The sequence below is a fragment of the Chiloscyllium plagiosum genome, unplaced genomic scaffold (assembly GCF_037043375.1).
Source record: "Chiloscyllium plagiosum isolate Xiang-an unplaced genomic scaffold, Cpla_swu_hap1 HiC_scaffold_18, whole genome shotgun sequence".
NCBI lineage: Eukaryota > Metazoa > Chordata > Chondrichthyes > Orectolobiformes > Hemiscylliidae > Chiloscyllium > Chiloscyllium plagiosum.
Genome location: NW_028270156.1, coordinates 32,202,179 through 32,226,831, shown reverse-complemented (window position 1 = coordinate 32,226,831; position 24,653 = coordinate 32,202,179). Strand labels below are relative to the sequence as shown.

The 24,653-nt window shown below is 42.6% G+C and overlaps 1 protein-coding gene across 1 annotated transcript in view; it reads left to right on the top strand.

Annotated features, from left to right (window-relative positions):
- LOC122557728 (alpha-parvin) overlaps positions 1 to 24,653 on the top strand; it is a 120,907-nt gene that overhangs the window by 64,371 nt on the left and 31,883 nt on the right. Inside the window, exons 2-5 of the mRNA XM_043705652.2 lie at positions 5,394 to 5,483; positions 5,586 to 5,656; positions 7,634 to 7,736; positions 18,559 to 18,699. Of these exons, the coding sequence (XP_043561587.1) occupies positions 5,394 to 5,483; positions 5,586 to 5,656; positions 7,634 to 7,736; positions 18,559 to 18,699 (405 nt within the window). The remainder of the gene's footprint in view (positions 1 to 5,393; positions 5,484 to 5,585; positions 5,657 to 7,633; positions 7,737 to 18,558; positions 18,700 to 24,653) is intronic.

Sequence of the window (24,653 nt, the reverse complement as noted above, 5' to 3'; positions counted from 1 at the left end):
TCAAATGAAACAATTTTGAACGAAGAGGAGCAGTCTATTTCGAATTTAAACTCCCATTTTTGCTTGGGAACTTTACATGTTTCCCAGGAGGAGCCCTGTACGCATTGCGGCTGTGAGTTAATGCAGGAAACCAGACTAAAGTCATCACCTGGAATATCCTTCACAGAAACATGCCATTCAGTCCCACCAGTCCATGCTAATGTTTATATCCACAGGGACCTCCTTCCATCCTTTCTCATCCAGATTGTAACTCTTCATTCCAGTGATTCTCAACCATTTTCCCCTTTTTAAAGCCCCAGGCCTTGGGGGTATGAGAGTGTTTGGGTAGGGTGGGGACTGGCTATTATCTGCTGGCTGCAGGGTGGTGTTGGTTTGGAAGTGTCAGTTGAACATAAGTGTCAAACTGTAGGGTTTATCTTTTACAGGCTTTATTGCAGCATGAAGCAAACCTCCAAGATCTATCCACGCCCATATCATCCACTATATGAGGGTTGAAAGGGGTCTTGCAATTATTACCAATGAGTTCAAGCGCATGTCAGAGTCTGCAACCCCCAAATCTCATTTGCTAACCTCATTGGGAGCACTGATATTCTTTTCTGTCACATACTTATGTAATTTCCCCATAAGTGCATCTATACTATTTACTTCAAACCCTTCATAGAATCCTTACTGTGTGGAAACAGGCCATTCGGCCCAACAAGTCCGCACAAAGCCTCCAAAGAGTAACCCACTCAGACCCATTCCCTTACCCTATTACTCTACATTTACCCATGACTATTGCACCTTGTCTACACATCCCTGAACACTATGTGCAATTCAGCACACCAATTCACCTAACCTCCACATCTTTGGACTGTGGGAGGAAACCACAGCACCCAGAGGAAACCCACACAGAGACAGAGAGAAGGTGCAAACTCCACACAGACAGTCATCCAAGGTTGGAATCAAACTTGGGTCCCTGGCGCTGTGAGGCAGCAATGCTAACCACTGACCCACTGTGCCGCCCCACTTACAGACAGATAGATGTCCAGCATGGAAACAGACTCTTCGGTCCAACTCGTCCATTTCGTCCAGATATCCCAACCTAATCTAGTCGCACCTGCCACCCCCTCCAAACCCTTCCTATTCATATACCCATCCAGATGCCTTTTAAATGTTGCAATTGTACCAGTCTGCACCACTTCCTCTGGCAGCTCATTCCAGACACGTGCCACCCTCTGTGTGAAAGGTTGCCCCTAAGGTTTCTTTTATATCTTTCCCCTATCACTCTAAACCTATGTCCTCTTGTTCTGGACTCCCCCACCCTAGGGGAGAGACTTCGTATATTTATCCTGTCCATGCCCCTCGTGATTTTATGAACCTCTAGAAGGTCACCCCTCAGCCTCTGACACTCCAGGGAAAACAGCCCCAGCCTATTCAATCTTTCCATATAGTTCATATCCTCCAACTCTGGCAACATCCTAGTAAATCTTTTCTGAACCCTTTCAAGTTTCACAACATCCTTCTGCACATTCTTCACTATCCTATCTACTTGCAACTCTCCTTTCAAGGAGCTATGAACCTGCACTCCAAGATCTCATTCAGTAACACTCCCTAGGACCTTACCATTAAGTGTATAAGTCCTGCTAAGATTTGCTTTCCCAAAATACAGCACCTCGCAGTTATCTAAATTAAACTCCATCTGCCACTCCTCAGCCCATTGGCCCATCTGATCAAAATCCCGTTGTAATTTGAGGTAACCTTCGCTGTCCACTACACCTCCAATTTTGGTGTCATCTGCAAACTTACTAACTTATACCTCTTATGCTCACATCCAAATCATTCATATAACTTATGATAGCAAATGCAACATTGTTACCACTGTTTGGATGAAGAACTTTCTTCCAGTATCTCTTCTGGATGCCTTGGGTCTATCTTATATTGATGACCTCATTGTGATCCTCCCCACAATAGCAGACCTCAGTATCCATTCTGTGTACTGTATGGGCATAACTTCTAAGGCTTGAGCCAGTGTATAGAAGTATAAGTGGTTATGCTACTAAATTAGTAATTCAGAGAACAGGATTTTACCCCAGCCATTTGAAAATTTGAACTAATCTGAAAATAAAAAGTGACCCTCCAAACAAGTCAAAAAGATCTAACCAGTTCATTGATGCCCCTACATGGAAGGGGACATTGCCATCCTTTTCGAGACTGGGCCTAGATGTGACTCCAGTCCTACACCCTAAATTAGATGACACTTAGTGTCTTCTGAAATGGTCTAGCAAGGCCTTACCCACACTACATTGCTACATTTTCAAGACAGCCAGCAGTCTGGGCAGTCAGTTCCCCAAGAATGAGCCTTAAACTGAAACAAAAATGCTGCTATGCCCTTATGTAGGACAGGCCAGTCAAGTGAACAGTTTTAAGAAGTTTAAGAAAAATCAATGTAAAAGTGTATGTAACAATGAAGAGAATTGTAACTTTTTATTTCCTCCAACTCTGCCTTCCAGCTTTCAACCATCTTTGTAAATCAATTGGCCACACGCCAGTGCAACAGACTAAATGACCATCTCCTTTCCTGTATGAAACTATGTTTCACCTTCAAATCTCCTTTCTACCATAAACCAACTTACTTAAGTGATGTAACTGTATTGAACTAGATTGTCATTATGGAGCAACTGACAGTCATGTTGATTTTAATGGGGAAATAGTTTGAAAATGCATATTGTTTGGTGAATTTGTGTTAATGCAGTGATTTCAGCATTGAAAAGTGTGTGCAGCTCAGCATTATTTGATTTACAAATGTTTGGCTTGGAGTCAGCAGCTAATGGAATGATTATAATGTTCCTTCGAGTAAAGAGCTTCCTGTACAGCCTAATAGAATATTTGACCAGAGATGGCAAGCAGCCCTTATCTAATGTTTGTGTTTTCAAGTAAAATTACAGTGCAGGTGATGAAATAGTTCATGCCACATTTGGAAAAGGTTACCATCCCGATCAAAACTCCGTGCTGAAGATGCTGATATAAAAAGAGCTAAAGTGCTGCCTGCTTTGGCAAACCTTTGAACTTTTCATTGGCATCGTCATGTTGAAACCTCTCCACATTCTAACTCAGTAACCAACATCTCGATAAGATTCCTCCAACTCCTCAACCATTTAAGATCTTCATACACCTCCACCTCGTTCAGCAATAAAGTGCTCACTGATGTTCATTTTGGGATCTTCCAGACCTACCCAGCTCCTGAGGGAAAATGAGTGTGAACTGCCGTTGACATTAAGCTATATTTGCCCAAGTGTGGTATTATGGAGTCTGAAGAAAAGTTGGGAATGGTCAATAAGTGCTAGCCTAGACAATGATGGTCCAGATTCTATGATCAAATAACATAAATTTGGAGGAAGGCGATAGCCTAATGGTATTATTGCTAGTCTGTTAATCCAGAGACCCAGGTAATATTTTGGGATCCCAGGTTCAAATCTCCACATGGCAGATGATAAAATTTGAAATCAGTAATAATCTGGAATCAAGAGTCCAATGATAATCATTAATTGTCAGGAAAAATCCATCTGGTTCACTAATGTCCTGTAAGGAAGGAAATCTGCCATGCTCACCTGGTCTGGCCTACACGTGACTCCAGACCCACTTTATTGTAGTTGACCTTGAACTGCCTCTGGGCAATTAGGGATGGGCAACAAATGCTGGCCTAGCCAGTGATGCACACATCCCATGAAGGAATTTTTAAAAATTACAATCCTGACTTCGGATTGGTGGATAAGCTTTGAAACTGAGAGAGTTACTTTTCACAAAATTCCTGGTGTCTGATCCACACCTGTAGCTGTAGTATTTTTATGGTTGGTTAAGTTACGTTGTTGGTCAACCCAGAATGTCGACGGTCAAGGCTTCAGAAACAGTAGCAACAATTTGTATTTGGCGTTTCCAACACTTTTAACATTCTAAAATCCTACAAATTGCTTCATATAGGCTTCATCAAAACAAAATTTGATACTAAGCCACATGAACCATTCAAGCAAATAACCAAACATTTGATCATAAATGTAGTTTTAATGACTACAGGGTATCTTAACCTCCCTCTCCTCTTCTCCATCCTTTTATGGGTAGAATACCAGGGCTTCAGGGGTAGGGAACTGAATGTGTGACTATCAGTGTTGAGGTGGTATAATCAGGTATACCCAAGAGGCCAGAATTGAAGAAGTGCAGATATCTTGGAGATTCGTAGAGCTGGAGAAGGTTGCAGAGTTAGGGAGTGGCAAGGCTATAATGAAATTTGAGAATAAATGAAATTTTGAAATTCAGGCCTCATCATGCCCTATAATTGAGGGAAGGTCATTGGTACAGCAGATGAAGGTAATTAGAACTTATCCTGCAATGATGTCCTTGGGCTGAGATCACAGAGGCTTCATGCAGTCATGACCATCTACCTTTGCGCTAGATATAACTCTAACCAGTTTTCCCACTAATTCTCATTAATCTTAGTTTTGCTAGGGCTTCTTGATACTATACAAGGTCAAATGTTGCTGTGATATCAAAGGAAGTAACTCCCTTCTCGCCTTGAGGTCAACTCTCTTGGCCATGTTTGGACAAGGCCATGATAGATCTGAAACTGTGTGCCCTTGTTGGAACCTTTTGGCCTGAAACGTTAACTTTCCTGCTCCTCGGATGCTGTCTGACCTGCTGTGCTTTTTCAGCTCCTCATCTATTGACTCTGGCTTTCAGCATCTGCGGTCCTTACTGTCTCAAACTGAGCAAAAATGTGCAGATTATTGCTGAGTGCAGGCTGCTTGATTACATTGCTGACAACATCTTCCACCATGTTGCTGCTGGTTGAGTGTAAACCGATGAGTTAATTGGCTAGAATTGATTTATCCTGCTTTTTGTGAAGATATATCTGGGAGTAGGTGCAACCCAATAGAAGTTTCTAGAACCTGTGGAGATTGCTAACTCTGAGCACAGCTGCTTTAAAGCCAGGCAAAATTGCATTCTCACTAAAACATCATCATAACAATTACAGTCAATTGCTGAGAGATTGATGAGTTTTCCAGACCTTTCTTTTCCTCAATTAATTTGTTGCTAGATCTGTTTAGATGTATTCCTGGAAATTTTGTCAGGTGACCAAACTGAAGATTAATCCTCAATTAAGGCAGGATCCTGGATAATCCTGGAATGTTGGCAATTCTCCTAATTAGCACTGGATTCATAAACTTTTAAGCCACTCCAGGGAGATCACATTGCTTCTTAAGAGAGGCTGCGGCCATGCTTGGCAGGTTTAGTAGAACAGCCCATCTCTTCCTGCCATTTGTTTTCAAAGTCACCATGTAAGGGAAAAGGTGCAGACAAATCTGCCTGTTTAACCTAATGCTTCTGTCTCTGTGTCTCTCTGTCTGTCTCTCACTCAGTATCAGAACTGCAGGAAGAAGGGAAAAATGCCATCAACTTGCCGCTCAGTCCCATCCCCATCGAGTTGGATCGAGAGGACACAATGCTGGGTAAGATGCTCCTTTTTAAGTCAGTTTGATATGCTAGACCAAGTGAATTGGTGATGATTGAGTCCTGCTGCTGTACTTACAGAATAATTATTTACTTCCCAGAGGAAAATGAGGTTCGGACGATGCTTGATCCAAACTCAAAATATGACCCCAAACTAGTCGAGCTGATGAAGGTAAGAACAGAATATAAAAACTTGCCTTTCTTCAGTGACTTCAGAAGCTTTAAGATATTCCAAACACAGTACATCGAATATCCTTTACATAGTTGTGGAACGGGGAACTGTGTGCAAGTCAAGTTCCCACAAATCATAATCATCAATAACTAATCCTCAGGTTGTGTTTCATTAGAGCCACCTGGCCTCTTAACCTCATTAAAGCCTTGATCTAAGCATGGATACAACTGCTGAATCTGAGAGAAGAGATGAGACTGACTGCCCTTGATATTTAACTTGTATTGCATCAAGGAGTCAATGGGAAGTCTCTCCATTAGCGGAAGTCATACCTGGCACAAAGTAAGATGGCTGAGATTGTTGCAGGCAAATCCCCTCAGCTCCAGGGTGTTGCTGCTGGAGTTCCTCAAGGTAATGTCCTCGGCCCAATCATCTTCAGTTGCTCCATCAATGACCGTGCCTCTATCCTAAAGTCAGAAGTGAGTATGTTTGCTGACTACTGCATAATGGTCAGCACCACTTTCAACTTCTCAGATAATGAAGCAGTCTATATCCAAGTGCAGCAAGATCTGGACAATATCTGAGTATGGGCTGACAAGTGGCAAGTAGTGCTAGGAAATGACCAAAATCAACAAGAGAGGATCTAACTATGTACCCTTGACATTCAATTGCATCGCCATTGCTAAATCCCCTACTGTCAGTTTATTGATCAGAAACTAAACTGGGCTCGCCATATAAAAATTGTGGTTACAAGAGCAGGTCACATGCTGACAATTCTGCAACAAGAAACCCTTTCCCTGTTTCCGCAACATCAGTCCACCATCTGCAAGTCAGCTGTGTGAGGGAATATTCCTTACTCATCTGGATGAGCGCAGCTCCAAAAACACTTGCGAAGCTCAACTTCATCCAGGTCAAAGCAGTCTGCTTGTTTGACACCCCAACTAAAAAGTAAAGGTAAAGTCACCAATGTCCTATTGGTCCAGAGGACTGTTGTCTGTCATTAGAGAGAGATGACAGGTGGTAGTTTAATCTGAGGGTCACCCACCTCAGTCGATGGGAGAGCTTGAGAACATGAGTCCTTTATGGTAACCTCACCCAGTGCAGGAAATGAACCCACTCAATTGGTGTCACTCTGCATCATACACCAGCCATCCAGCTAACTGAGCTAACCGACTAACAGCTTCTACATTCACTGTCACTCTCAGTGCCTTCAGTGTGTACCATACACAAGATTGCAACAACTCACTAAGAATTGTACAACAGTACATTTCAAACCCATGACCTCTGCATGCTAAGGGATGAAAGCAGCAGATGTATGGGACTGCCACTACCACCTACTCTTTCCCCTTCAAACCTCATAGTAGCCTGACTTGGAGCTGCATTGTTGTTCCTTCACTGCCGCTGGGTTAAAATCCTAGAAGTCACTTTTTAACAGCATAATGGATGTATCTAAATCAAACAAGCTGTAGAAGATCCAAGAACATGTCTTACCACCACTTTCTCAAGAGCAGTTAGAGACGGGTAACAAATGCAGTCTGTGCCAGCAAATGCCCACATCCCATGAAAGAATAAAAGCTATCCTTTAGTTTCATTTCATTGAAGCTTACAGTGGTACATCACAGGTGGCTGGTTAGGCATTAATGCCTGTGCCAGTTATTCTGATCATTATTCAATTTACTCCATTCTCTTCATTTTTCTTTTCTTCTTGTATTTATTCAATTTCATTTGAAAAGTTACTATTGAATCTGCTTCCTCTGTCCTTTTTGTTTGAAGGTGCATTCCAGATCACAACAGCTCTCTGTCTAAAACAAATTAGGTTTCCTGAAATTGCCTCTGCCTCTTTTGCTAATCATTTTAACAATGTGTGTTGCCTGGTTACTGGCCCTCCTGCCACTAGCAACAGCTTCTCATTATTTACTGTAGCAAAATCCTCCATGATTTTGAACATCTTTTAAGCAATGGAATGTTGTGTGTGCCCAGGTTTTAATTGACTGGATCAATGATGAGCTGGTAGAGGAGAGGATTATCGTGAAGGATTTGGCTGAAGATCTCTATGATGGGCAAGTGCTACAGAAGCTGTTTGGTAAGACTTTAATAATGGAAATCTCATCTTGATGGCAGATTGGGCTACAGATGAGGGATACTTAGTTAAGCATTGCTGTATTTGGTGGTTTGTGACTACAGTTAAAGGCTATCCAGGAAGAGATCTCACCCCGCTGTACAGTAGATGCAACCATCTGCATAATACTTCATTACCCAGTTTCTTTATTCTTGCTCACATTGTTTTCCCTATTTGGTACAGGTTTCTCACTGAGAGTCAGTGCTCCAAATTCTCATACTCTGCTACGGCCAAACCTCAGTTGAGCAACAGCAGCCTTTTGATGCATCGAGCACAACAGAATCAAGCAAAATGGGGCATGATATCTTTAACAAGTAGCACCCTCCCATCTATTCTGCTAATGCATTAAACACTACTCTTTTTCTTAACCTTGAAAACTGGTTTTATAAATTTTGTTGTTTCTGGAGAGAGTAGCCTTTCTCACCTTGGTTAGTGGCATTGAGAGGCCACGATTTTTGAACTTGAAGCAGTAGGCCACATCACTTCAGAGAGAGAATTACAGAATCCCTACAGTTTCCGAAGCAGGCATTCAGCCATCGAGTCCGCGCTGACTCTTCAGAGAGCATCTCATCCAGACCCAACCCCGCATCCTTTCCCTGTAGCCCTGCACTTCCCATGGCTAACCCGCACATCCCTGGACACGATGGGAAATTTAGCATGGCCAGTCCACTTAACCTGCACATCTTTGGACAGAGTTGGCCACCTTGCTGCAGGAGTTTGGTGTCAGACGGGGTAAGAACAGCAGGTCCCTCTTCTCCAAAAGACATCAGTGAATCAGTTGGGTTTTCCAAAAGTTCCAATGAATTAATAGTCAACTTTTCCTGAGACTTTTATATTTTCAAAAGTTGTTTCAAAACGTTTCCAAAAGAAATTTTATCAAACTGCCCATGTGGGAATTTGAGCTCAAGTTTCCTGGATTATACACCCAGTCCTCCAGATTACTGGTTGAACGATAAAGCACTTGCACTACGGTACCCTTTGTGCTTAACCAAAGACCTCTTGCTGTACGTTTGCGATAGAGATGAGACCAGCCAGTCAATTACATTGTGACTCCTTGAAATCCGTATAAAACGAATCTGCGGTAAAAGGATGCCAACATTTCATTATTGAAACTATTGTATAACTGCACTAAAAACAATTGACTTAAGTTTGGGCTGTATACAGAGAAGGTTAAAGGGAAATTTAGCAGAGATATGTAAAATTATGAGGTGAATACATCAGGATAAGTAAGGAGCAATTGTTTCTAGCATTAAGAAGATTGCTAACCAGAGCGCACAGATTGAAGTTAATTGCAAAAGTACTATAGGGGAAATGACAACTTTTTGTAATGCAGCATATTATTGTAATCTGCAATGCACAGTCTGCAAGGACAGTGGTAGCAGATTCAACAGTAACTTTGGAAAGAAGAATTGGATAAATACTTGAGATGAAAATATTAACAGGGTTGTAGGGGAATTGCAAGTGTGCGAGGAACTAATTGGATAGCTTTTTCAAAAAGCCAGTGCTGGCACAAATATTGATAAATTCTTACTGCACCAAGGGTGACCTACATTCTATTTGCAAAGAACCCAGTTTAATGCTCCTTTTTATTTATCAATGTAGCTAGCAGCAAAATTGTACCTACTTTATAATCCCCACTCCATCCCTTCTCATCTTATTTAGTGAGCATCGTAAAAATATTCTCAACAGTTTTTTTTTGTCCCTCCTGCCAGCGTATGTTATTGTGTGTGTGTGTGTGAAAGAGATTTAACTATTGTCAGTGATGTATTTTGGCCTTGGTTAATTTGTAATGAATACACAACTTGCTTCTGGAGACTCACAGTTCCTGCTTCTTCAACTGGAGCTGATATTTTCCACTAGTTTATTTTTTAGACAATTATTACAGAATCATATTGAGAAGTATTTTTTTCTTTAGGTTTGTTACAGCTCCAAGTGCCAGAACCATGCAGTTGCTGATTCACCTCACTGTGCCTGTGCCTTCCCGAAGTGAGCTGCTGGAGCCATTCCCCTGCTCTCTTCTCAAACTTTTTCCTTTCAATTATTTATCCAGTTTGGAATGTTATTATTGAATCTGCTTCTCTACTTCAGGATCGTGCCAACCCATTTTGGGGGGTTGGAAAAAGTTGTCATTTTCCCCTTTTGATTTATTTTGCTGAAAACCTTAAAAATATGGAGGAAAGAAAAATAGACACAAATTGACAATTCTTGATAACTTGTAGCTGGAGTTTTACACACACCTTCCAATTTGCCGAATAATGTTTAAACTCTCAGTCTAAGTCTTGAGAACAGGCATTAGGTTGTGAGGCACAGGTGTACTTTTTTAACCCTAGATCTTAATGCGGCTAATGCTTGTCCCATGAGCAAGGAAACTTGGCACATGACTGAGTGGAAAATCAATTAAAAATGGTTTTGAATATCAGCGCGCCCTGTCCATTTTATACAGAGGAAGTCATAGTTCATTCTTCTGAGCCAAGTCTTCTTTAGTTGAGTAAGCGTATGTGTCTAGAAAGAGAAAATATGAGCTTTTTTTTTTGGCTCCTTTTTTCAGAATGCAGCCAGTGTAGCTGAGGTTAGTATTCATTGACATTGACATCATTTGCACCTACCAGCAGTGCTAATGGGTTCATTAACACAAGGTTTCATCAGAGAGAAATTCTGATCATTATGTTATCAGTTGCATGCTGCTGTGATGCATCTTTGTTGTGATCAGGTTTGATAGACCTTAATCTTTTAAATATATTATGTGGAATAACCACATAAGAAAATTTGCTGCTGGATTCCAGGTCTGAATGGAAATTTTTGAAAGTTATACAACACAGCACATCTGAGCAATTAACATACAGAAACATCATCACCTGCAAATTCTCCAAGATGCGCACCATCTTGCCTTGGAATTGCGATATTATTTCTTCTCTGTCACTGGGTCAAACTCCCTCTCACAACACTGAAGGTGGGCCTGACCCCATGGACTGCAGCAGGTTAAGGAAGCTCACTACCATCTTCTCAAGGGCAATAAGGGATAGACAATAAATGTTGCTTAGCCAGCAATGCTCACATCCCATGAAGGATTTTTTAAAAAAATGATGTTTCTAAGCCATAAAGTTAAAAATCACACAACACCAGGTTATAGTCCCAACAGGTTTATTTGGAAGCACTAGCTTTTGGAGCGCCACTCCTTCATCAGGTGCTGTACATCCCAGTCCATCACCGGCACCTCCAAATCATTTCTAAGCCATATACACTAGATACAATGTAAAATCTAAAAATCATGATTAACGCCAGGTAAATGTGACTTAACAGAAACTGTGGTTGAACACCCTGTAGACTGTGCTTTAAATGTTTGATGTGGTCCAGACTAATTCCATGCAGACGTTAGTGACACTGTATGTCACCAAATATCATTAGCTCTGGCTCCTTCATGAGGATCTCCAATTCTTCACTCACCTTGGAATCTCTTCAAAGTCTCTCTGACTCAGATTGCCTTTGACTGCTTGTATTGGTACATTAATCTCTTCTCCTCAGAATGAGCTCCTAGAACACCAAAGACTGTTTCTCACCATCAAAGCACTCTAACAGTTTTAGTCTTTTTTCAAGCAACTAACTGCATTGTGCTGTTGCCAGATTGCTCTGTGCTCCTATCTTTCTTAGCTGCATCAAGCATATACTGCTTGTGGGCTTCCTTCACCCACTTTCAAGTGTACAGAACTATCAATGGCTGTCGTGCTTTTTTAACTGAACTCTTTTCCATGGCACAGAGTCACTACCCCCAGTCCTTCTCCTGAGATCTAACCGCATGATGTTTGTGAACAGCAGTACTTGTACAGCCTGTAACCACTTTCTGCTTCAGCACTGTCCCAGAAAACGTACACCCTGAGAAATTGAAAACGGAGAACGTTCTTGATCTCTACCCAAACCATCTCCATGACAACATAGCCTGCTTTGGGCTGACCTTTAGGGTTTACTGAATGCTTTTCAACCACGTTGCCTCGATGTATTTTGATACCTACCACCAGTGATAATGAGTTAATTATAATAGGTTTCTGCAAATAGTGCAAACATTATATAGCAATATACATACTGAGATGATCCGAGATTTGAATACTCAACAAGCTGAATCTTTATAATTTGGCTTGATAAACAATAGCTGAAAATGTGTTGCTGGAAAAGCGCAGCAGGTCAGGCAGCATCCAGGGAACAGGAGAATCGACGTTTTGGGCATAAGCCCTTCTTCAGGCTTATGCCCGAAACGTCGATTCTCCTGTTCCCTGGATGCTGCCTGACCTGCTGCGCTTTTCCAGCAACACATTTTCAGCTCTGATCTCCAGCATCTGCAGACCTCACTTTCTCCTTGATAATAATCTATTTAAAGAAGAATCGAAGGTAAAAACAACCATCAAGCTTTCCAATCACAAGGGGTGGAATCTTCCCAGCCCCTGAATAATGTGGGCAATGGTGAGTCAGTTGGCGAGATTCTGAACATCAAAAACAAGAAAGTCTGATTTTGCAACCAACTGATAAGCAGTGAAACAGGAATCTCATAAGTGAATGGCAGAAGCTGACTTGTATGGGATTAATATCTAATCTCACCTCATTGATATGCAGATTCCTAATCTCCCATGTTGACATTTCCAGAGATCGATGTCAGAGAGGACACCTGGCAGCTCCAGCTCACCATGTGCTCCTCCAGGCCTCCATTTTGGACAGCAGTCACTGGTAGCTTAGGACACTGTCTGTGAGGCATCCTCTTGTCCCCATCCTCTCCTCTCTTCCCCTCACCCCCACACTGCCTTCTCCCAGTCCAGGGCAACCTCTGATAACAGCCTGGGGGCTTGCATATGGTCAGGGTTGGGCATCTGTATCACTACACTCCGAGGATACAGATACTGAGTGTTCACAGCAATAAGGCCTGTTCTGTTTCTGATATCTCCCATGGAGCCATAACCAATAGTTGCAGCCAGAGCAGGGTAATTTTTGCTGTGGTGCAATGAAGGTGTTGAATAATGGAAAGATGAAAGGAATGTGGAGGTTCAGGGAGGGGCGGTAGGGGGTCCTAGATTATTGGAAGCATTTCTGTTTTGTTTTCCCCTGTGACTATGTGCATTGTGAAGGGCAGCTCCAACCTGGCAGCACTTGACTTGGAGTGCAGCTTGGCACTAAAAATGGCACCATTGCTGGGAAGTCCAGGAGTGGTGAATCCTTCTGTCATTGCTGAGTGGAAGATAGCTCAAGCTGGGAACCAGAGAGCTGTGGTGTACCTAATGAGGCGAAATGCAGAGAATGGCATGAGAAAAGTGGCTCCGGCTCAGGAAGAGTAATCCTCTGTGAAAGTCGCCAAAATTGACACTAGCGAATTTCTGATCAAAGTCAGCACCAAAGATGCCAGCTAAGTGAGCTCACTTGCTGCTTTTATAGCTCCACCCCTTCTGTTTTAATTCATTAAACAGACTTGGTTAACTTTCTGAACTGCTGGTTGTTGTAGTGTTTTTCCCTCGGGCAATCACTGAAGCCCAACAGTTTAATTATTTACCTTCCTAGCCGTTAACCTCTGAAAACAACATAACCCCAACCTTTTACATGCACTCGTAGGTGCTTTAGTTGCATTTGTTCTATTCTCCACTGTTAAAGTTTAATTCCTGAAACTAAAACTTACCTCATAAGGCACATGAACTGCGAACCAGATAATCACTAGATAACTGGATAAAAACTTCTTTTTATTTTCGAAGTTGGATTGAGAAATAAGTATTGTTCAGAATGCATGAGAAAATTCACAGATCTTTGGTATTATTTCATTGGATTTGTTATTAGATTAGATTATTTACAGTTTGGAAACAGGCCCTTCGGCCCAACAAGTCCACACCAACCGCCAAAGCACAACCTAACACTACGGGCAATTTAGCAAGGCTAATTCACCTAACCTGCACATTTTATTTTGGACTGTGGGAGGAAACCGGAGCACCCGGAGGAAACCCACGCAGACATGGGGAGAACGTGCAAATTCCACACTTTCCATTGCCTGAGGCGGAATTGAACCCGGGTCTCTGGCGCTGTGAGGCAGCAGTGCTAACCACGGTGCCACTGTGCTGCCCACTAATGTTGCTTGAATTAAGGCAATATGAACAGTATGTTGCTGTAAAGTTTGTAAATTAACCCCTGGATCATGAAAGTTGTCATAGAAATGCAATCCTTTTTTGTTGTTCATGGAAGTGACTTGAAACTCCTAATCTAGTATCATCTGTCCGAACGGGAACACTTCACTGAAGATCTGCAGGTCTGTGACACTAATATTTGTCCCAAACCAGATTTTGAATACTAAGATATCAAATATGTTTGCGTATTTGAAGAAGAAATGCAAAACTGGTTGTTGTGTGTTAGTTTTCCCTGTGGTGATGAAATTACCGAGCTCTTCCTCAGCCAATCTTCCTAGCCAGCCAGCAGTTGAACTCTAACTGACCTCAAAATTTACAGTAAGTAGAACTTGACATTAAAAGGTTCACTGTTGTACAAGGAAATTGTTCTGAAGAGGTTAATGCTCATGTTACACTTCCTCCACCCATTTTGCTCATGTCACACATTGTGGATGGATACCAGGATGTCTACTGGAGCTTTTGGAGGGAGCAGGCATATTTTTATCAAATCCTTAAGGTTCTCATCGTCATGTCTGACCAAATGAAATAGTACTTATTACTGTTAGGAATACAGTCTGTTCTCTCAGGGCAGTGTCTCTTCTGTAGATACTCAAAGGTGTTATATCCTCTCCACTACTTACTAGATGGGTCCAAGACACAGGATTGGTAGCAGTGAATTGTAAAGCTTACCTGTTACCCCATTACTGGAAAAGGTGGTAAATACCACAAGGTAACAGCAGGTATCAGGGAAAAGTATCATGATTACGGCTCCACTATAGTAACAAAGTAATATCTGTTTCCATGTAATACCTAGTAAAACAGTTTATCACCCAACTTACTGGGTACGATACTAAGGAAGGTTGGCTGGTCATATGGCACTCAGTATAGTCATGATGGAGTTTAATGATAGAAAATACGGCAGGTTTTCCAAGAAGGCCTCCATGTAAAATAAACCTATTTCCATTACACGTGAATATTATTTCCTATTTTAGAGACAAAAAAAACTGCAGGTGCTGCAATGCAAAATAGACAGGCAGGAGACTGGAAGAACACGGCAGGCCAGGCAGCGTCAGGAGATGGAGAAGTCAAAGTTTCTGGTGTAACTGTTCTTCAGGACTGGGAGTGGGTGTGGGGGAGCTGCAGAGAAAGGCGATGGTGAGGGCAGGGTAGTGAGGTGGGGATAAGTGAAGACAGGCAGAGGGTATGACCTGGTTGGTCAATGGAAGAAATGAATCCGATCGGTGGCACTGAGCAGTGGAAGGGAGGGGGCGGGGCTGGGAAGGGAGTTGGGGGATGGAAAGGGAGGTTTTTCGAAATAGGAGAACTCAGTGTTGACTCCTCTGGCTGAAGGTTCCCAGGCGGAAGCTGAGGTGTTCCACCAATTTGCAGTGTGATTCATTGTGGCATTGGAGAAGCCCAAGGATGGTCGTGTTGGAAAGGGACTAATTAGGGGAATTGAAATGGGCAGTGACTGGGTGGTCTGGTCAGCCCCTGTGAGCCCTGCTGAGATGCTTGATGAACCGTTCCCTAAGTTTATGTTTGGTCTCCCCGATGTAGAGAAGACCATATTGGAAGCACCTGATTAGATTACCTACAGTGTGGAAACAGGCCCTTCAGCCCAACAAGTCCACACAGACCTTCCAAACAGTAACCCATTCAGACCCATTCCACAACCCTAACTAATGCACCTAACACTATGGGCAATTCACCTGACCTGCACATGTTTTGGATTGTGGGAGGAAACCGGAGCACCCGGAGGAAACCCACACAGACACCGGGAGAATATGCAAACTCCACACGACAGTCGCCTGAGGCTGGAATTGAACCCAGGTCCCTTGCGCTGTGAGACAGCAGTGCTAACCACTGAGCCACCGTGCTGCCCTGATGCAGTAAACTAGGTTGGAAGAGAGGCAGCTGAACCTCTGTCTCACCTGGAAGGACTGTTTGGAATCCTGGATGGAGGTGAGGGGGGTGATGTACTGACAGGTTTGCATCTTTTCTGGTTGTAGGGGAAGGTACCTGGGGGTTTGGAGGGGTCGGTGGAGAGAGTGGTACAAGCCAAGGACTGTCAATGGGAAACAGTCCTTGTGGAAGGCAGAGAGGGGTGGGGAGGGGAAGATGTTCTTGGTGGTGGGGTCTAGTTGGAGTTGGCAGAAGTGTCCAAGGATGATGCCTTGGAAATGGAGACAGGTGAGGTGGTAGATGAGGACCGGGGGTTCTCTGTCTTTATTGCGTTTGGAGGGGTGTAGTTTAGAGCAGTGGAACAGGGAGTGAAGGTGGTGTGGTGGAGGACTGTCTAGATGACAAAGGGGGGGAAAGCATGTTGTTCCAAATAGGTGGACATCTAGAATGCTCGTGAGTGGAATGTCTCCTCTTCCAAGCAGATGCGGCAGAGGCGGATGAATTGGGAGAACGGGATGGAGTTCTTGCAGGAGACTGGGTGGGAGGAGGTGTATTCCAGCTGGTTATGGGAGTCTGTGTTTGTAGTAAATGTTCATTTGGAGACTGTCACTGGAGATGGAAATGGTGAGGGCAAGGAAGGGGCGCGGGAGGTGTTCGAGATGGACCAAGTGAATATGAGGGCAGGGTGGAAGTTGTGGGCGAAGTCGATGAACTGCTCCAGTTCAGCCTGGGTGCAGGACGCTGCACTGATGCAGTCAGCGATATAATGGCCCACCCCAGTTAAGCCTGCCTCTTTGTTGGCTATATCGATCAGCCCCACCTTCAGTACCTACACAGGCACTGTGTCCTGTTACATTGGTGACTACATCAGTGCAGCGTCCTGCACCCAGGCTGAACTGGAGCAGTTCATCAACTTTACTCACAACATCCACCCGCCTCAAATTCACTTGGTCCATCCCAGACACCTCCCTCCCCTTTCTTGCCCTTGCCATTTCCATTTCCGGTGACAGTCCTCCGACGGATGTTTACTACAAGCCCACAGACTCCCATAACTACCTGGACTACACCTCCTTCCAACCTGCAGGAACTCCATCCCGTTCTCCCAGTTCTTCCACCTCTGTCGCATCTGCTCGGAAGAGGAGACATTCCATTCGCAAGCATCCTAGATGGCCACCTATTTTGAACAACATGCTTTTCCCCTCTCTGTCATCCAGATAGCCCTCTGCCGCACCCCCTCCATTCCCTGTTCCACTGCTCTAAACCCAGTTGCTCCAAATGCAGAGACCCCCTGGTCCTCACCTATCACCTCACCAGTCTCCGCATCCAACGCATCATCCTTAAACACTTACGCCAACTCCAACTAGACCCTACCACTAAGTACATCTTTCCCTCGCCACCCCTCTCTGCCTTCCACAAGGACTGCTTCCCATCGACAGTCCTTGGTTTGCGCCACTCTCCCCACTGACACCTCTGAACCCCCAGGTACCTTCCCCTGCAACCGGAAAAGATGCAAAACCTGCCAGTACACACCCCCCTCACTTCCATCCAGGGCCACAAATAGTCCTTCCAGGTGAGACAGAGGTTCACCGGCCTCTCTCCTAAACTAGTTTACTGCATCAGGTGCTCCCAATGTGGTCTTCTCTACATCAGGGAGACCAAACATAAACCTAGGGAACAGTTCACTGAGCATCTCAGCCAGGTCCACAGGGCTGACTAGATCTCCCAGTCACTGCCCATTTCAATTCCCCTAACCACTCCCTTTCCAACATGACCATCCTTGGCCTTCTCCATTGCCACAACAAAACAAACCGCAAATTGGAGGAACAACACCTCAGCATCTGTCTGGGCAGCCTTCAACCTGGAGGACTCAACATTGAGTTCTCCAATTTCGAATAACCTCCCTTTCCAGCCCCTCACCATCCCTTCCACTGCTCCCTGATACTAACTGGATTTGTTCCTCCCATTGGCCATTCCTGATGAAGGGCGTTTGCCCGAAACATCGATTCTCCTGCTCCTCGGAAGCTGCCTGACCTGCTGTGCTTTTCCAGCACCACTCTCTCAACTCTGATCTCCAGCATCTGCAGTCCTCAATTTCCTCCCTGTCTTCATTTATCCCTACTACACCACCCTGACCCCGCTATTCCCTTTATTTACAGCTCCCTCTACACCCACCCCAGTCCTGAAAAAGGGTTAAATCTGAAACGTCAACTTCTCCACCTCATGATGCTGCCTGGGTGGCTGTGTTCTTCCAGCCTCCTGCCTGTCTACCTTTTTATTTCCTATTTTAACACTTGCAGTTCATAGGACCACACATTATTGCTGGGTTCTGATATTTAATTTTTCACGTTGGTCTGATTTTTGATCCAATGAGCAGACATAACTCAGACTCCAATTAAATACTCTAGACTCAATCATTTCAATGCTCTCCCAACCTCCCACTTTTGTAAACTTGATGTCATGCAAAACTCTGCTGCCTATGTTTTTACTCGCATACAGTCCCAGTCAAACACCCCCAACTGTTTTCAGTGACTGTTCTAGTGCAACACTTCCTTAATTTTGTTTTTAGACATTCCATGCCCTCACCTCTCCCATTCTCTGTAATCTCCTCCTCCTCTACAATCTCATGGTTTCCAAAACTAGCCTCCGGTGGAAGAAGCTTGAGGGGCTGAATGGCCTCCTCCTGTTCCTATGTACAAGTTTACTGTGTAAAAGCTGCCATTGTTGAACAATTTACTGATGTTCCTGTTTGCTTTGTGCAGAGAAACTAGAGGGTGAAAAGCTGAACGTAGCTGAAGTGACGCAGTCGGAAATTGCCCAGAAACAGAAACTGCAGACTGTTCTTGAAAAGATCAATGAAACACTTAAACTGCCGCCCAGAAACATCAAGTGGACAGTTGATAGTAAGTCTGATTTTTAACAGGGGGGGAGTAAAGGTCTGTTTGTTAAAATGTTCAATTGAAGACCTTTCACCTAAAATCACAGTCAACCTCTATTTCAATAAAGACCAGGAGAGTTCTTGCTGGTCACTTAGCCCACTATTTATCCCTCAGCCAATGTCAATGTCTGGTGATTATCACATTGCCATTTCTGTGATTGTATTGTGCACAGATTGATTCCTGTATTTCTTATAATAGTGATTATGTTCTGAAAGTGCATAACTGCCTTTAAAACTTTGGTGGCAGGATTGTATAAATACAAATATCTTGTTTCCTTGTTCAAACCTCATCTTCTTAAGCTGCTTAGTGATGGGTGACTAACAAAGTACATATATTTGAACTTTCTCTCACTTGGGTCCTGTTATGGAAAAGGATAAGCTTTCCATAAAAGTTAGTTTTTAATTGGAGTAAGACATATTTTGATGTTATGAGACAAGAACTTTCAAAAATTGATTGGATAGAGTGGGTAAAAGGACATCTGACAAGTGGGAGGCTTTCAATAGTGTGACGACAGGAGTTCAGAAGCATTTTGTTCCTTTTAGAGTGAATGGTAAAGCTGGTAAGATTAAGGAACAATGGTTGAATAAAGATATTGAGGTTCTAGTCAAGACTAAAAGAGAATCTTATTTTAGATAAAGACAACTTGGTTCAGTTGAATCTCTTAATCAATATCAAGAGTGGGGCATTCTTAAAAAAGAAACCAGGAAGGCAAAGAGGGATATGAGAAAACATTGGCAGATAAGATTAAGGATAATCCAAAGAGATTCACAAATATATTAAGAGCAAGAGGATAACTAGAGAGAAGGTAGGGCCCCTTAAAGATCGAGGAGGTCATCTTTTGTTGAACCCCAGGAGATGGGAGAGATACTAAACAAATATTTTGTGTCAGTTTTTACTGTGGTGAAAGAAATGGATGCTAGAAAAAAATTTTGGTTTTAAAAACGGATCACGTTACTGAAGAGGAAGTTTGGTAGGTCTTGGAGCATATAAAGATGGATAAATCTCCTGAACCTGATCTAATGTATCCCACTATGTGGTGGGAATTAAGCGAGGAAATTGTGAGACGCCTTGCAGAAATATTTGCATCATCATTAACTCCAGTTGAGGTGCCTGATGACTGGAGGGTGGCTAATGTTGTACCTTTGTTTGAGAAAGGTGCAAGGAGAAACCAGGGCAATATAGACCTCTGAGTCTGACTTTGGTTGTGGGTAAATTGTTGGAAGTGATTTTAAAAGATAGTATTTGTGGACATTTAGAGAGGCAAAAATGGATTAGGGATAGTCGGCATGATTTTGTGTGAGGAAGATCATGTCTCATAAACATGATTGAGTGTTTTGAGGAAGTTACCAGAAAGATTGATGAGGGCAGAGCAGTGGACGTTGTATACTTGGACTTTAGTAAAGATACCTTTCGATAAGGTTCTGCATTGTGGGTTAATTAGGAAAGTTAGATCACATGGGATTCAGGGTGATGCTTGCTAATTGGATGCATTATTGGCTTAACAGTAGGAGCCAGAAAGTGGTGGTGGAGGGTTGCTTTTTGGACTGGTGCTCTGTGAGAAGTAGTGTTCCACAGGGATCAGCTCTGGATCCTCTTCTGTTTGTCATTTATATAAACATTTGAATGGGAATATAGAAGATATTGTTAGTAAGTTTGCGGACAGTATCAAAATTGGTGGCATAGTAGACAGTGAAGAAGTCTTTCTAAGGTTACAAAGGGAACTTGATCAAATGGGTCAATGGGCTGAAAAATGGCAGATTGAGTTCAGTCTGAATAAATACGAGGGATTGGGTTTTGGTACAGCAAACAAAGGTAAGAGTTATACAATTAATGGCAGGGCCTTGGGTCATATTGTAGAACAAAGGGACCTATGGGGTGCAAGTACATAATTCTTTGATATTTGCGTCACAGATAGACAGGGTGGTTAAAAGGCATTTGGCACACTTGCCTTCATTGTTCAGTCCTTGAGTATAAGAGTTGGGACATCATGTTGAGATTATACAGGATGTGGAGGTGCCGGTGTTGGACTGGGGTGGAAAAAGTTAAGTCACACAACTCCAGGTTACAGTCCAACAGGTTTATTTGGAAGTACTAGCTTTCAGAGCACTGCTCCTTCATCAGGTGGCTACAACATTTGAACAGATGCATAAATAGGAAAGATTTGGAGGGATATGGGTCAGAAGCAGGCAGGTGGGACTAGTTTAGTTTGGGATTATATTCCACATGGACCAAAGGTTCTGTTTCTGTGCTGAATGACTCTATGTCAGTGCTAATGGTATAGAATCTCCAGAGACTCCTTTCTCACCCTCTTTTTAAATGGTTAGTGAGCTCTGACACGAATTCAAAAGCGGCTGTACAAACTCACTGTCCCTGTCTTCACTGCTTTGTATATTCTAACTGTACAACCTACAGAATAACACAGCCTTTACTCTATTCCTTGAGATCTGCATTCATGTAAGTCTGTCTACTTGAAGACTGCCAACATGAAGCTCTTGCGTGTGGAGAGAGTTTTAACCTGCTATCACTTTGCACCAATTCCCAGTTCTCTCAACACTTTACATAAGTGTTAATAAAACCTAGAAGAATAAACAAAAGTATTGGAACCAGAGCTAACTAGAGAAATTAAAGATAATATTAGATGAAACAAAAAAGCTTACAGTGTCGCCACGTAGTAAGCCTAAAGATTATTAAGTTTGTTTTTTAAAAAATTCAATAAAGGGTTATCAAAAGCATTAATGACGAGGGACAAAAAGTAAAATTTGAGAATGAAGTAGTCATTCCTCAGCATGTGGGAGGGTTCTGTTTCTGAGAATCTCTGCAAATGATAACAATTGCGAGTGTAGAGCTCATTTAAAAATACGGATTAAAAATCGTGCCTATGCGAGTTTGCCCACAAATGTTGAATTTTGTTTGGGACGGATAGACGAATTTAGGAGTCGCGATCCTGCAGTCACAGAGAATTTACTGTATTTTAAACTTGTTTTTTTAAAGAATCTCAAAGATGTTGCATGAATGCCAAAATAAGGAATGGTTGTAAACATGGATCTCCTAAACACAGGGACTGGAGAAATTATAATGGGGAATTAGGAAGTAGCAGGGACATTAAACAAATATTTGGTGCCTGTCTTCTAGTTGAAGATGCAAGGAACATACCAGATATAATGAAGAATCAAATGAAAGTGAGGAATATAAAGAAACTAACACCAGGAAAGAAATATGACCAGTTTAATCAATGAAACTAAATCTCCAGGGACAGATGGATTTTGAAAGAGGTGTTGATTGAGAATGTCCGTTGGTTCACCAAAGAATTGAAATGTAGCAAATATAAACCTGCTACTCAAAAAAGAAGAGAATTAAAAAGATGGGGGACTACAGGAGTTGGTTGGCCTGAAGTCAGGAGTAGGTGGAATGCTTGAATCTATTAATAAGAATGTAATGAAAAATCATTTGGAAAATTGCAATATGATTAGACAGCATCAGTATGATTTTATGAAGGGGGATCACGTTGGAAACGTCTGGATATTTTTGAAGTTATAACTTGCAACATAAATAAGTGAAAATCATTACATGTATTTGAATTTTCAGAAAACATTCAATAAGGAGCCATGCAAAAGGTTGTACTCAGGTTAAAAGTTGATTAGATTGTGGGGTGGTATGTTAGAATCGATAAAGAATTGGTTAATTGGCACAGAACAGAAGGTGGATAAATGGGATATTTTCTGGATGGGACCATATGACATTGGTGATTTATCCCAAGGGCAGTTTGTTCCAGTCTCAGCTATTTGTACTGTACATTATTTCCTGAGGTGAGAGGATCTATTACATATATAATAGATTAATGTTCACTGACAACATAAAGATACTTGGAAAAACTTGATGGGGTAGAAACAGATATAGAGGATTAAAACATATTAAATGTTCTGGGTAATCCAAGATGGAGGACAGGAAACTTTTCTGGCTGCAACAGCTGCTCCTTTTTTGAGGTATTTTAGGTGCTGGAGGTGATTTCCTCAAATTCCAGGAGCAGCAATTACTGTTTTATATTCTGTGGCATTGTTTTGCAACTTTGGGAGAAAAAAAAAGTCAAAACACCAGCAGTTTTAAAAGGAAGAAGAACAGACATAGGAAGCACATGGTGAGGTCAGTGCAGGAGAGAGAAAGAAACTGACACTGCCTTTGCTGTTTGAATTTATGTATCGCTGGACATTGGAGTGTGTCTGAGAAAATTAACAAACAGTGATATTCACAACTGATTTTGGAGGAACTGTTTGGGCGAAGTTCACAGCACAGAATCAGATAAGTGTATTGTTTTAAGTGGCCTACAGAAAGTCTGCAGTAGTGAGTAGAGTGGGTTCTTTCTTGATTATACGTTTTTCGAGATATGTCTCTTGATTAAACTTAAAATATAAGCCATGACTATTAATTTAACCTGGGGCAGTGTTTGTAGAGGAATAAGACGATATTATTTTCTGGGTCTGTAGATTGTGAAGGAGCAAAAATGGCCTTTAGTAGAGTGATATGTGCTTCTTGTCAGATGTGGGAGTTTAAAGAGAGTTTAAGGGTTACTACGGATTATATCTGCCATAAATGCTGTTGGTTGCGAATCTTATCAGATCGAATGGATCATTTGTAAATGAAGCAATGAGGAATTTGCAACAGCAACAGTATGTGATGGATGGCGGTTATAGGAAGTGGGAAAATCTCAGATACAGTCACATAGATGGGATAACTGCAGGAAAGGTAAGAGAGGTAGGCAACTAGTGCAGAAGTCTTTTGTGGCTATACACATTTCAAACAGGTATGGTGTTTTGGAAAATGTAGGGGGTGATGGATTTTCAGGGGAACATAGCATGAACAGCCAAGTTTCTGGTATTGAGACTGGCTCTAATGTAACGAGGGGTACGTGAGGTTCCAAGAGATCAATTGTGTTAGGAGATTATCTAGTCCGAGGTACAGACAGATGTTTCTGTGGCCAGCAGCAAAAAGTCAGAATGGTGTGTTGTTTCCCTGGTGCCAGGATCAAGGATGTCTCAGAGAGGGTGCAGAACTTTCTCACGGGGGAGAGGGGCCAATAAGAGGTCATTGTCCACATTGGAACCAATGACATAGGAAGGGAAAAGGTTGAGATTCTGAAAGGAGATGACAGGGTGTTAGGCAGGAATTTAAAAAGGAGGTCCTCGAGAGTAGTAATATCTGGATTACTCCTGGTGCTACAAGCTAGTGAGGGCAGGAATAGGAGGATAGAGCAGAGGAGCTGGTGTATGGGAGAAGGATTCACATTTTTGGGTCATTGGAATCTCTTTTGGGGTAGAAGTGACCAGTACAAGAAGGACGGGTTGGAAGGGGACTAATATACTGGCAGGGAAATTTGCTAGAACTGCTCGGGAGGATTTAAACTAGTAAGGTGAGGGGTTGGGACCTAGGAAGATAGTGAGGAAAGAGATCAATCTGAGACTGGTACAGTTGAGAACAGAAATGAGTCAAACAGTCAGGGCAGGCAGGGACAAGGTAGGACTAATAAATTAAACTGCATTTATTTCAATGCAAGGGGCCTAACAGGGAAGGCAGATGAACTCAGGGCATGGTTAGGAACATGGGACTGGGATATCATAGCAATTACAGAGACATGGCTCAGGGATGGGCAGGACTGGCAGCTTAATGTTCCAGGATACAAATGTTACAGGAAGGATAGAAAGGGAGGCAAGAGAGGAGGGGGAGTGGCATTTTTGATAAGGATAGCATTACAGCTGTGCTGAGGGAGGATATTCCTGGAAATACATCCAGGGAAGTTATTTGGGTGGAACCGAGAAATAAGAAAGGGATGATCGCCTTATTGGGATTGTATTATAGACCTCCTAATAGTCAGAGGGAAATTGAGAAACAAACTTGTAAGGAGATCTCAGCTATCTGTAAGAATA